Here is a 15050-nt window from a genome sequence, read left to right on the forward strand (position 1 = left end):
TAACTAAACATACTAGGATGATGTACCCAATAGCATTTTAGGATGATGTACCCAATAGCATGCTAGGATGATGTACCCAATAACATGCTAGGATGATGTACCCAATAGCATGCTAGGATGATGTACCCAATAGCTTGCTAGGATGATGTACCCAATAGCATGCTAGGATGATGTACCCCATAGCATGCTAGGATGATGTACCCAACAGCATACAAGGATGATGTACCCAATAGCATGCAAGGATGATGTACCCAATAACTAAACATACTAGGATGATGTACCCAATAGCATTTTAGGATGATGTACCCAATAGCATGCTAGGATGATGTACCCAATAACATGCTAGGATGATGTACCCAATAGCTTGCTAGGATGATGTACCCAATAGCATGCTAGGATGATGTACCCAATAGCATGCTAGGATGATGTACCCAATAACTTAACATGCTAGGATGATGTACCCAATAACTAAACATGCTAGGATGATGTACACAATAGCATGCTCGGATGATGTACCCAATAGCTTGCTAGGATGATGTACCCAATAGCATGCTAGGATGATGTACCCCATAGCATGCTAGGATGATGTATCCAATAGCATTCTAGGATAATGTACCCAATAACTAAACATGCTAGGATGATGTACCCAATAGCATGCTAGGATGATGTACCCAATAGCATGCTATGATGATGTACCCAATAACTAAACATGCTAGGATGATGTACCCAACAACAGGCTAGGATGATGTACCCAATAACTAAACATGCTAGGATGATGTACCCAATAGCATGCTAGGATGATATACCCAATAGCATGCTAGGATGATGTACCCAATAGCATGCTAGGATGATGTACCCAATAACTAAACATGCTAGGATGATGTACCCAATAACTAAACATGCTAGGATGATATACACAATAGCATGCTCGGATGATGTACCCAATAGCATGCTAGGATGATGTACCCAATTGCATGCTAGGATGATGTACCCAATTGCATGCTAGGATGATGTACCCAATAACTAAACATACTAGGATGATGTACCCAATTGCACGCTAGGATGATGAACCCAATAACTTAACATGCTAGGATGATGTACCCAATAACTAAACATGCTAGGATTATGTACCCAATAACTAAACATGCTAGGATGATGTACCCAATAGCATGCTAGGATGATGTACCCAATAGCTTGCTAGGATGATATACCTAATAGCATGCAAGGATGGTGTACCCAATAGCATGCTAGGATGATGTACCCAATAGCATTCTAGGATGATGTACCCAATAACTAAACATGCTAGGATGATGTACCCAATAGCATGTTAGGATGATGTACCCAACAGCATGCAAGGATGATGTACCCAATAGCATGCTAGGATGATGTACCCAAAAGCATGTTAGGATGAAGTACCCAATAGCATGCTAGGATGATGTATCCAATAGCATGATAGGATGATGTACCCAATAGCATGCTAGGATGATGTACCCAATAGCAAGCTAGGATGATGTACCCAATAGCTTGCTAGGATGATGTACCCAATAACATCAAAGATGATGTACCCAATAACATGCTAGGATGATGTACCCAATAGCATGCTAGGATGATGTACCCAATAGCTTGCTAGGATGATGTACCCAATAACATAGCATGATAGGATGATGTACCCAATAACTAATCATGCTAGGATGATGTACCCAATAGCTTGCTAGGATGATGTACCCAATAGCATGCTAGGATGATGTACCCAATAGCTTGCTAGGATGATGTATCCAATAGCATGATAGGATGATGTACCCAATTAACATCCTAGGATGATGTACCCAATAGCATGTTAGGATGATGTACCCAACAGCCCAACAGCATGCAAGGATGATGTACCCAATAGCATGCTAGGATGATTTACCCAATAACATGCTAGGATGATGTACCCAATAGCATTCTAGGATGATGTACCCAATAACATCCAAGATGATGTACCCAATAGCATGCTAAGATGATGTACCCAATAACATGCTAGGATGATGTACCCAATAGCAGGATAGGATGATGTACCCAACAGCATGCTAGGATGATGTACCCAATAGCTTGCTAGGATGATGTACCCAATAACATAGCATGATAGGATGATGTACCCAATAACTAATCATGCTAGGATGATGTACCCAATAGCTTGCTAGGATGATGTACCCAATAGCATGCTAGGATGATGTACCCAATAGCTTGCTAGGATGATGTACCCAATAGCATGCTAGGATTATATACTATGAAGTTTATTAAAATGTATGATCTGTGCCTTCTTTCGAGTTCAAATTGGTAATAAACAGCAAAACTATAAAACAACTTCTTCTAAATAATCAAAAGGTCAAGAGTCAATATGACCAGCGAGTGGCACTGTGGGATTAAGTATAAAAAGTTTGCCAAAATGAATGACTTCATATCAATCAACCAGTCAAAAGGCAAATGGTCTTGAGTAAATGACAACCAGATTTGCGTGCTTAAAGTTTAGAATTAGTGCTAAAATTTAAACAAATGACCTGCACCTAACTTAAAGGTCAAATGTGTGACAAATTTCAAATACATTCAGATGAATAAAAATATACAAAGACAAAATACCAGTAGAGGAAAAATAATTATATTTGACTTTCATATATTTTCCATTAATTAAGAGACATAATAAAAACATTAAATATACAACAGTTTTCTTGCAACCTTTGACACACAGTGTAAGTCTTAAAAAAATCACATTTCATTAACATGCCTTACTTCAGTAACAAGAAAATCATAGTTCACCTTAAATTTGTGAACATTTAGAAAATGCTTCTATCATTGAAATTTCACAAAAGACTTGATCTTAATTGAGACCTAGAGTCACTAAGTTGTACTACAAACAATGGAACTACCAGGTACTGTTAGTTGGGGAAGATCGCTGTATTTCAATAACTGATGAGTTATTCAATAAATTACTGACGTTAATAACATAAAGTCAAGTTTCGGTAAAATGAACAACATCAAATTTTTGAATCAGAACATGATCAATATCGTTTAACTCTTTTTTGTTGTTGAATCTGTACAACATTTCCACATCTTTATTTGTTCGAAAAAATCTGCCTGCTCAATCAATTGTGTTCAAATTAATTTTGCGAAGTCAAACACTTTCTCATCAAAAATTATACACACTGACATAGCACTTTGCTACTGGAAATGTTAATAATTTATTGATATTTTGGTGCCCTGACCAAATATTTAATGATCGGAATGCTAAGAAAGTACAAATATTTCCATGCATGATCTTCTGTTCAGTTGATCACATTGAAACTGGATAGTAATCTCTTGTTTTGTAAAGAAAGAAAAACAACAAAGTGTTGAAATAATTTTTTGTTCTGTTTTTCATTCAGTCCAAATACGTTAAGAAACTTGTTTGAACTATTTGATTTCATCAGCTTCGATTTTCCATTAACTTTCTGTACATCCATACTTTACTCGAGAAAAATAACAATCAAATCCAAGTGAGATGGTATTATCATACAGAACCCTGAATCGTGTTGGTAAGATCAAAAAATTAAATAGCTGTGCTGGAGGCCATACAATCCATTCAGCCAGATACAGAATAGCACCTTTACTTGTAGTCTCCTCTTTTATTTCTTCCCAAGTCTTGTTTTCTAGTATAGAAGTCGTTAGTAAAAACAAGGAGATGTAAATTGGAGAGCAGATCAACTGATCAACAATAACCTTTTTGAGTACAACTTTGATCGTTTTGCCGGGAAGCCATTTGTCCAAGAAAAGGTACCAGTAGTGGCAAAATGGTCCTATCACTAGTCCAGAGGCTGCCACATGTTTGCTGCGAGTCAGATTCATTGCCTTGGCTTCTTTTGTCCTGATCTGGTACCTCTGCTGAAGGAAGTCTCCAGTACATGATAATCCCACTGTTATACTGACATTAGTCACTAGCAAATATTTTTTGCCAAATAGTACTTTCCCACTGTCTGAGACAGCCTTCTGAACAGGCTTGGACAATTGCTTCAGCCATCTTAGGCCCAGCATGTCTCTTGAGTTCACCAATGCATTCAGTTGTCTATTGAAAAGAAATGCTGGAGAATGCTCTTTAAAAATCCATCTCCTGTAAGGAAATAAGAAGAAAATTGTTATAAAATTAAATAGGCAAAATACAAGAGGCACAAAAGCCATAACAGTCATCTAGCTTCAAAAAATTTCAGCATGTAGAAGGGTTAATTTTTCTACTTTGAATGAAATCTTCAGACAACAATCAACCCTAAAGTTGAATCAGTTACCTTTCTGAAGGCACAAACGCAGCTGGCTGAAAGCTTTTACATACCGATAGTTAAAGAATAACAACATTTTGTTCGCTACCTTTACTTAATATCCCTACCAATTTTTAGCTCAAAGGCACCAATTAAACTGGACAAGTTTGAAATATGTTTATCAAGATGGTGGCCATTATGGATTTCAGACTGATTAAAAAAAAACCTTGGTTACAACCATCTCAGGAACATTCCAGACAAGTTGGAGCTCAACCCTGCTGGTGAACTTGAGAAGTTTGAAATAGGCCTTGCACAAGAAAACCATAATTGCACAATCATATTATGAAATGGCTCAATAGCACCACTGGAACTAGAGAAGTTTTAAAAAAAATCAAGATTGCCACTGGTGGAACTTTAGGAGAAGTTTAAAATGTCAAAAGATTACACATGAGGCACAGCGGACAGCCTTGGATGAAGCACAATGGCTATAGGTCATCATGACCCTTTGGGTCAGGTGACCTAAAAATGCTGCATTACAGTTGAATTATGATGCTTAAAAAAAAACACTGAATAAGAAATATCCAAGGAAGCATGAATAATTTACATTTGCATCTTTTCTTTCTTTATAAAATAGTGTATGTGATGTTTTATCCATGAATGACAAATTGATAACAAAACGTGCCAGCTATCGTATCTTTTTTGTTACACTTACCGTAACGTTAATCCAATACAAACTAAAATATCAACAGAACATCGAAGTCACTGAAGCATGAAAAGTGGTACCTACATTGTACACCACAATGGCCTACATGAAAATCACTTGCTCTATTGCCAGCGCACAAAAATAAAATAAACAGATCATAGTGCTTGTCAAGTGTTAAAACTTAGTTTGTCTAGCTATTATGACCATATGCATCTTTTAGATTTATACAGTTATATAACGGCATGTGCAACACAATAAACTAAGAATATTTAACATTAACATTAGCTATTAAAAACTATTTGGACAGACAGCGATTTGTTAAATAAACACCAGAAACTAAAATATTCTACTTAACTGTAAGTATTAGTCCAACTTGTTTTTCAAATAAACAGATCATGAGCCTTCTAAGCTCTGACCTATTCAATGTCGTCATATTTAACCACCAGTGCTTCTATTTAGTGAGAATTTAAATGATTTCCAATGTATATGGTTATAAATCATGAATTGTAAAACTTCTCTTATTAATTTATACTTACTGTGTCAAATCATAAGGACTTCGTAATCAAACGTGTACTCTCACTTTCCAAAGGGCACCAACGGTATCACGCACGCCGGTTTCATAATGTTCGTCTGCAGGTCAACAGGGCCTGTGTATGTGGTTTAATCAAATTTGCAGAGGAAATATAACGAAACGAAATCATATCCTGTATTTGTCATTCGGATAGTTTTAGCAGAGACGTATATATCACATGTGTCATAAGTGTCTCTGGTTTTAGTCAAATGCACAGAATAATATGACTTTAACTTAATTATTAATGTTGGAAGTGTTGTCTGATCATAGAAATGAGAAATATAGAGTAATAATAATTGTTATTTGAATGAATAAATCAACATAAAAATATAATTACCAAGGACCAATGACGTATATATAACACAATATATTCGTCTCTGCAGGTACATGTACGTATAAAAGGGCCTCATGCGTTGATGTAAATACATTGTAGACAAAAAAACAGCAATAAAGATTATGTGGAACAACATATATCAAAGGTCAATGCAGACCCAAACTCGTATGGGTCAATATACATCTTTATTCTCAAACCTACAATAAACTCATTTAGCTGTGTTTAATCAGCAATTCCTTTTTACGAGTTCTTGTAACTTAACCTGCTTTACTAATGTCCAGATCCTGTGTATGTTTTTGTGTATGATCTAACGTCAATGACCTGAGCGTGTCACGCCAGATACCACCCTAGTCACTACACAGATAAAACATCTATATTAGGATGTGTCCTATATCATCATAGATACTGATATATTCGACAACTTACTATGATAAACCTGCCCCAAATGATTAGATTATCAGACTTAGAGTGTACATATCATCTGAGATCAAATCAAGTATATACTTTGTTCTCTTTAAGTCCATATTATTTTAATCAATGTTAAAATTATATTTCATTTGCAGATCGTGGAAATCTTTGGGGGGTGGGGGTTTGGGGGGTGGGGGGTGGTGGGTGGTAGGTGGGGGCATAGAACGTCAGAACAATTCGGATCGACTAGCGCTACTCTAGCAAAGTCATACGATGCCATCCACCCAAAGCCTTCCCGTAAATACAGATATACCCATAACGTAACAGGTTATCCAACGATACTCCAATATTCGACCCCATCGACTGCTAAACTTATCATGACACCATTCTGACTAAGTGAAAACCCTTGCAATGCCTATCCAACTGATTGATTGATTGATCGATTATTTGATTAGTTTGATTAGATGATTGGTTGGATGATTAGTTGGTTGGTTGAATGATTAGTTGGTTGGTTGAATGATTAGTTGGTTGGTTGAATGATTAGTTGGTTGGTTGAATGATTAGTTGGTTGGTTGATTGATTGATTGATTGGTTAATTGGTTAGTTGGTTAATTGGTTGGTTGGTTGATTGATTGGTTGGTTGATTGGTTGGTTGGTTAATTGATTGGTTGGTTGATTGATTGATTGGTTGGTTGATTGATTGGTTGGTTGGTTGGTTGATTGGTTGGTTGGTTGATTGATTGGTTGGTTGATTGGTTGGTTGGTTGATATCTTGATTTCTTGATTTCTTGATTGACAGGTTTTCCGTCTCCGTGACTTCTCCCGTATCCGATTATTGTCTCACCGAACGTCAGTGTTCTTGCGACGTTATGCCTATACAACTCCTTTCCTAATTATCCAACGTTATTTATACCTAGGCAACGCCTACAATAATGAAATCAATTCATGATATACCGTATGACGCGCGAAATACGAAACTGAAAAATGAAATAAAGATATGTTCAACTTAAAAATGGTAAAAATATGTCACAAGTGTAGGCTCTCTACGAATCATAAATAAATGCAGATGTACGCATTTTATTATAATTTTCTAAAATATATGTATGATCTATAACAGTGGATATTGTAATGATAAAACTGATATAGATAATTGATATATCACCCTATCGCAAAGGACGCAAGATTACTGGTTTCTAGGTGAGTAAGATTTATACCGTATCTAATGGCACTTGTGATATTTCAATCATTCACAAATACATATGATTATTAGAGCGTGTACAGCATAAGCATAAAACGAATAAATATTTGCATTGTCACATAGCCATACTTTTAATCCATGGCAAACCGATACAGATACAACTGTATTTTATCCAGATTTCATTTTATAGTATAAATGTAGATTCCGTCTTTTTTCGTATATTTTTTGTTTTGTTTCTATTTATCTGTAAAAGGCTATTTGTATGTTTTACATATTTTTGCACGGGATTGACTTGTTTTGGCAAAATAACAATCAATTATCCTATTTTCTTTGTGAGTACGTTCGTATAATATTACGTTCTTTTTATTTTAAATATACACGGAACATCTTTACCGGAAGTACTATTTCAATCGTTCCCATGCGTTTTGCTGAACTCTCAAGTCAAAGCATGAGGGATCGAGTAATGATTTGAGTGTAGCGCCATCTTTGCCGCGAACGGTATCAAAAACCAACATGTGCTTATATTTGAAGTGACCCAATCGGCACATGTGTGATTATTTAATTCAAGATCATCGTCCTACACGTTCAATATATTTTGGTAAGGCGTTTGAACTTAATACAATACTGAGTGCGACTATGTCAATGGAAATTTTCTCTCTTTTTGTGCGTGTCTTATGTCTTTCTTTGGTCATGTTGATCAACGATCTCGGCCCTTTAGTCTGGTATGTCCATCTCGATTTCAAATCTTAAATGTGTCAATTGTGCGCTCTTTAATTTGAAATTATTGACGTCATACACGTAAAATAATGGCATAGATTTGTCTCTTCGTATTGTATAATTACAGTAAACAACCTACCACAATGAATGGATGCAGCTGAAGGTATAATATTGTACCTGATTATTTTCAACCACAAAAGTTCCTGTATTAAAAAAAAAACAAATATTCAGTAAAGGGAAAAGGACAAGTTATCCAAATTCATAATTCTTGTTTTCAGACATGTGGACATAATATGTTAGATTTACTTCTATATCTTTAAGCACAATATCAAATTTAATGAATAGACACTAAAATGTAATTGATTTGCACTGAAAGAAAGCAGAACAAAAAAAAAAAAAACAAAAAACAAAACTGTTATACATTGGAGTTTATCAGAGATATGGATAACTTCAAGATCTGAAGTACTTGCTGTACTTAATTAGAGTGACTTTAGAAGGCATGTTACAAATCAAATGAGTAAGGACAGGTTATAAGTTGAATATGGAGCATCTACTTATCTAGATCTTTGCTAGCTTTGAATGAAATGGTCCAGACGAGCGAAAAAAATCTTTGTATAGGCAAAGGTTTGATTTCAAATATATTGAAAATTGATTTTTAATTTCAGGAACTCTGATGTCAGAAAGTCTTCAGAATTAATATATGTTTAGATCAAGACTAACCTGCAATTTAGCAGTTTTGCTACAAAATTGATCAATTTTGTTTATTTTTTAGTTTGACAGATTTGACCTGTAGCAAAATATTTCATCATGATGCCCAGAATGCGAATGCCGATGAGAGCTCCACACCCAATGGGTCCTGGACCCCATGGCCCTGGAGGTCATCCAGGCGGTCCTCATGGTCCGCCAATGCCCCATCGTGCTCCTCACATCCCTCCTCATGGCCGTCCTGGACCACCAGGGCACATGGCTGGACCTCCACGCCAATCCATGCCTCCTCCTATTGGCCAAACATCTGTTGGTAGTGTCACAAATGACCCATCAACAGCTGGTGCCAGAGTGTTTGTGGGGAATCTCAACACAATAGCATTGTCAAAGGAAGAAGTTGAAGCAATCTTCAAGCGTTATGGGGCAGTGACTGGACTGTCAATGCACAAAGGCTACGCCTTCATCCAGTATGCAAGACAAGCTGATGCTCGGAGGGCATGTATCAATGAAGATGGGAAAATGTATGCCAACCAGACCCTAGGTAAACAATGAACCTTACATTGTCAACAATTTCAGAATTGTGAAAAAGCAGGTTCTGCCTTACTGGTTTGCAAAACAATATACTTCAATCATATTAAATTGCAAACATAAAACACATTGTAATGATAAAAATGCATCTGTGTTTAGGTAAAATTAAGCAAGATTCACATATATTTTCATTCTGAGCACTCTAAGCCTTGTATAATGTTTCTATGATAGAAGTGAAGTTTTTAGATGTTTATTCAAAGTTTAAGCAGTTGTGTAAATGATATATATACAAATGTATCTTATGCTTTTTATACTTTTACATAAACCTGGTCAGTTTTATCATGTGTATATGAAAGACAACGAGTCTTTATTTGGTAATATTTATTGTGAAGTGACTGGTAATATTCCATTTCAGATATAAATATTGCATCAGAGCCAAAACATCGGCAAACAACAGCTACAAATGCTGTTAAGAAGGCAACCACAAATTTTCAAAGGTATTCATTTGGAGACAGAATTTTAGTTTTGCAATGATTATAGATACATATTTAAGAAGACTTTCGTGTAACAAGTTATAAGAATATCATACTTTTTTTTAATGCCCTTCTTAAGTAATTCCTTTTTTAATTTGAATGTAAGTAATTGTTCTCTGATTTTTAGAAATGGTATTTTTCTCTTTTTTGTACTATATGTAAATTTTTATGATGGTATGAACAGTACTACAGCTAAATCTTCGGGAGTGAACCGAACGTTAAGTGGAGGAGGACCTCCAGCCAAGAAAATGAGGACAGATACACAGATTAGTGGCGGTATTAAGCGTACACTTGTCAGTCTGACATCTGGAGATATGGGCACTACAGCCAAGACTGGCCTCAACAAGAATTCAAATGCTGTATCTTCAAATGCCAGCAAGGTCGTGAGTAAGTAAATTCACAATGATTATTTAAGTATGTACTTCACAGTTAAAAATACAGTGGACAGTCTAGTTTTAGTTCACAATGCGACCAATATTGATGAAGTGATCAGTAATCTGGGGTACCTATTTGATATTTACTACCTTGGCTGACGAGTATTGACGGTCTATACTATGAGCTAAGATACTAATCTAATAATGATGTATCCTTACAATAATTACCAATATGGTTGTGTAATTTTGACTTCGTGATTTTTCTATGCTGTTGGAGATTGAAATCTTTGCTTCAAAAGTTTTGTGTAATCACCATTTTCATTCACTTAACTTTGACTTGAGTGCTCAACATCCTAAAAATTTTCTGAAAGGTACTGACTTGAGTGCTCAACATCCTAAGAAATTTCTGAAAAGTACCGACTTGAGTACTCAACGTCCTAAGAATTTTCTGAAAGGTACACTTGTAAGCCTATAGGATTGGTACATAAATGATACAAGAAGCGTGTAATTTATGTGGTAACTTTTCAACTTATCTTCTGCTCCTTTGTGTATTTTATAGTTGGAAAAGACGTACTGATCTGTGGTGTTTGTAAAAGTCAATTTGCCAGTCTTCACAGTCTGGCTCAACACAAGAAGACGCCGTGTCGTCTCAGGTTTTCTTGTATATGTAAAAATGCGCCACCTCCAGGTATGACAGCTATCATTTAATAACTAGTGTTGATAATGGTAGTTTTATATATTAAGCTAATTGGTAGTACCTTACATTATTTCAATATGTACCTTAAAGGTGATTTCACAGACCATTGGTAATTATGAAATATAAAATAAGCTATTTTTTCCTTTATTACTATAATTGGTATTGTTTACTCCAATGTTTTGGACAGTTTAAAGGGATTGGTTAATATTTCTTTTACTGAATATGGTACCTATTTTCTACGTAAATCTTCAGTGTGAACATTTCCATTGTAAGACAACTACTGGAGGTAAAAAGATTTGATATTAGAGTATTAGGGAGTGAGGATCATAGGGTCAGTATTTTCAGAAGGATGACTACCAGTAGACTGATATCCATTGTCCATCATTTTACAGAGAGTCCAGAACCAGCCATTTTGTTCTGTGCTCACTGTGATGCACAGTTTGCAGCATGTTGGGATCTTGTTCTCCACGCACAGCAGGAACATAGTCTATCCATCTATAAGCAGGTAAGAACACAATTTTTTCTTTCTCATGAGGTGTTAAGAGGTCAAAGATCATTCAGAATTGATCTCTGTTGCAATATCATTTGAGAGGTGGTAAATGATTCTCTCTGAACAGTAATGTTGATTTCTTTTTAGATAGCACCACACGAAATAAAAAAATATTTCTATTATCTATATACCATAGAAAAGTTGTAGATTAAATTTTTTCAGATTTGCAACAATTAAGTCGGATACTCTTAACCTTTGAAGACATGGCAAACAATTTAATTTAAACAAGTTATCTCACCGATCATGTACTACACAATATTGAAATTTGACTATTCAATTTTCATAATTTCACCAAACAATTCCCATTCTGTGTCTTGAACTTGGAATGTACTCTGCTGTAAAATTACATAGTTGTTGTCAGTTGAAAAAATCCCCCAAATATACAGGAGCATACAGACAGCAGTCATTTGTTGTATGTTTTATGGTAGTTGGCCAGTTTCACCAACTACTATAAAACATACAACAACAAAAGACTGCTGTCTGTATGTTCCTATACCTGACTGCTTCAGACTTATTGCCTACAACTGAAATGTTCATAAGGTTGCTTTCAAAGTTTGTGGATGTTTACTGTTTATTGTTAAAGGATCACAAAGTGATTAAGTACATATGTATTAACAAAGGAGAAATTTATGAAAATTGTGAGATTGATTATTTTTCAAAGTGTCCTGAATTGGATCTGATTGATTTTGTTTTCAGGAAGGAGAAGAAAACACAGAAGTAGTTGTTGAGGTGAGTGATAATAGTTATGATGTACTTTATATTAGCTACAGTTGGAACAATTGCTTGGAAATCAATGATGTTATTCATATATGAAATGTCAGATTGTTGTCTTACTTGTTGTTCACAGTCCACACTATGAGTACTTTAATAACATTGTACATTTAACTTGTAAATATAGGTTACATCCATATTTAATGGCTATCATCTTTCAGTTTGAATAATTGGCTGTTTATGTCAAAATTTCTTACAAGCAAATATTGACCACTCATGTTTACTGCAAAAATATCTTAAGTCTGCCATGTGATGTTCAAAATGCCTTTTGCCTGTGGTCAGAGGAATTTTCAAATTAAAGAGCAAATTAAAGGAAAGGATTAAACTGATAAAGAACAATTTAATGACATACCATGGTGTGCCAAGATGTTAGTGGGGTTTGTTTTATAAATGACTGTACAACAAATTCATATATCAGTTAGATGAAAGGAATTGGATATGTTATTGAGAGTAATGAATTTTTTTTTCTGTTGCAGGAAGTGTTGGTTGCAGACGGAGAGGGAGAAGTGAATGGAGAGTGAGAGGAGGACATGATGATCCCTCAGGGTGAGGAAGGCTTCACTGTTTATTGTCAAAACTTCCTTTTACAGTCCAGGCCAATGGCTGACACATGTGACCTGAGGACTAAAACAAGGGGGATAATCAGCACCAGGGATCTGTTACCACACACCGTAGTAAATTGTTGCAATTTATTTTTCATTGTTTGATATGAACAGCTTGTTCAAGGTATCTGGTATCTATAAGTCAAAGTGTAATGTATATTTTGTATTGCATAATTACAACATTGTTATGTCGACACCCTTATTATGATCATGTTCACGTGTTAATAGGTATTTGATGTCTGTGCAGTTGAGAAGAGGTGAATTTATTTATGCTGTTTGTCAACTTTAAACTTAGTCATATATAAATTTAAAATTAGCATTGTCATTTGAGACCTTTAATTGAAAATATCTTCGTCAGATCCATCCAATCATTATTCTGAAGTGTAAACTATGTTTTAATATATGTTAAATTCAATGTGTTAATGCAATTTTTGAGAAATTTTAGAAGTTACACGTTTGATATCATGCCTTCGTGTAAGTCTGAAAGGAATTTGTTTTTATGTAATGCTAAGTTTGTGTTTGTACATTGAAATGTTAGAGCCGTTACCTTGAATGAAAATCATGAAGGTATATATGGCATTGTCATATATGAAAGCATTGGTGTGTTCATAGCTAGGGTGTATTAAGTGGATAAGTTGATGTGCATTTATCATATTGTTACTTTTGGTTTTAAAGTTTGTAAATGTTCATATCTCGCCTTGGAATCTTATTGTCTGTACATGTATATAGATGTTCATCTCTTACTATGGAATCCTGTCATCACCTGCCAAGAATAAATACAAATGTCATGTCTATCCTGAGATAATATTAGTTATTGTATAAATCTGACCAATTATAAGAATTTTCATTCTGTATATATCATCAAAGTTGAATTTTGGTGAGCTATACAGTAAGTCTATTGTGTTCTGGAGGTCTTTTTATTATAACAAGTCCCGGATACAATTTGTTGATGGTAAGGTTAAATGCCTATTTATACACATGCACTAAATTAAAAATTGATATTTCATCTTTACCAATGATTAATTGATTTATAGTTGATTTTCTTGATTGATCGGTTATTATTCATAATTTCATTTCCCTGTGGATCAGTTATTCAATCTGAGTTACAACATAATTAGTTCTCACATGATAAAACATGTTTGATTTTGTAGTAATACGTTGATACTGACTTTTCAAGCTTTTCTTTTATCTACAAAGAAATTGTTAGTACCCAGGTACATTCATTCAGTCTATTTAATAAGTTTATGGAAAGCTTCACACTATTTGAAAAACATTCTAAATTTTTGAAAATACTGTTTGAATAGCTTGAATTTTTGTATCAATTTTCAAAATATTTGAACTGTTTTGTACCCTTTGTTCAATAAATCTGTATCAGAGTTAATTTTGATTTATGTACTTGTTAACATATTTTTTTTTCTCAAATAAAATAACATCTAGGGACTATTATTTGTTTTTTCATCTCTTCTTTTAACATATGTCATGGACCATTTGAAGGTGAAATTGTTTAATTAATCTTTTTGACAAAGCATGTCTTTAAGTTATTTTTATTTTGGTCCTATAACTGGAAAATGAATTTCATTTGAAGAAGAGGTAAACTTTAAATGATTTTATAATCACGAAACAAGTCTTTGTCTGCTATATTTTGTGCAGTAATCTTTTGATTGTCAAAGATCTTACAATTTCTCTTATGCTAAACACTGATGGTTATGACTCTAGAGAAGACATAATATCTTAAGTTATTGGATGGACAGTTGAAAAACTTCAACTTTCAGTTTTTTTAGAGTCAATTTAATCTATTTTCCACACAAGAAATTCTGCATATTGAGATGATTTTCAACCCACTGTAAATTCATTTAAAATAAGTTTTATGATAAAGTGAGATTGTCCCTGTTTCGTTTATTTAAAAAAAATCATTCAAATAAGTGCTTGTAATTAACAGCAGATGCTTGCAGATCACACATGGTAATCATTTCATAGAAAACTTAAATTGCTAGATGGTTCCTTGAAAACATTATTTTAGAAAATCTTAAAAACAGATAAAAAATTAATCTTTAGTAAAATCAATTTTCTCTTGTTTTTTTTTCAGACACCAAG

The 15050-nt window shown here is 34.5% G+C and overlaps 2 protein-coding genes across 2 annotated transcripts; one reads left to right on the top strand and one right to left on the bottom strand.

Moving 5' to 3' along the window:
• Window positions 1–2616: 2616 nt before the first annotated feature.
• Window positions 2617–5594, bottom strand: LOC132553937 (mpv17-like protein 2). Its single transcript, XM_060218232.1, has 2 exons — window positions 5505–5594; window positions 2617–4123 (listed from the first exon to the last, which is right to left on the bottom strand). Exon 2 carries the CDS (start codon window positions 4045–4047, stop codon window positions 3460–3462), a length of 588 nt encoding a protein of 195 aa, XP_060074215.1. The 5' UTR covers window positions 4048–4123; window positions 5505–5594; the 3' UTR covers window positions 2617–3459.
• A 2338-nt stretch (window positions 5595–7932) lies between these two features.
• On the top strand, window positions 7933–14387 carry LOC132553929 (uncharacterized). The gene is made up of 8 exons (XM_060218218.1): window positions 7933–8077; window positions 8969–9442; window positions 9845–9926; window positions 10147–10349; window positions 10896–11024; window positions 11426–11538; window positions 12280–12312; window positions 12831–14387. The coding sequence occupies exons 2-8, from the start codon at window positions 9004–9006 to the stop codon at window positions 12873–12875; spliced, it is 1044 nt and encodes a 347-aa protein (XP_060074201.1). The 5' UTR covers window positions 7933–8077; window positions 8969–9003; the 3' UTR covers window positions 12876–14387.
• Window positions 14388–15050: the final 663 nt, after the last annotated feature.

Source organism: Ylistrum balloti, unplaced genomic scaffold, assembly GCF_031769215.1.
Source record: "Ylistrum balloti isolate Yb309-2 unplaced genomic scaffold, AGI_CSIRO_Ybal_v1 Utg370368, whole genome shotgun sequence".
Classification (NCBI taxonomy): domain Eukaryota; kingdom Metazoa; phylum Mollusca; class Bivalvia; order Pectinida; family Pectinidae; genus Ylistrum; species Ylistrum balloti.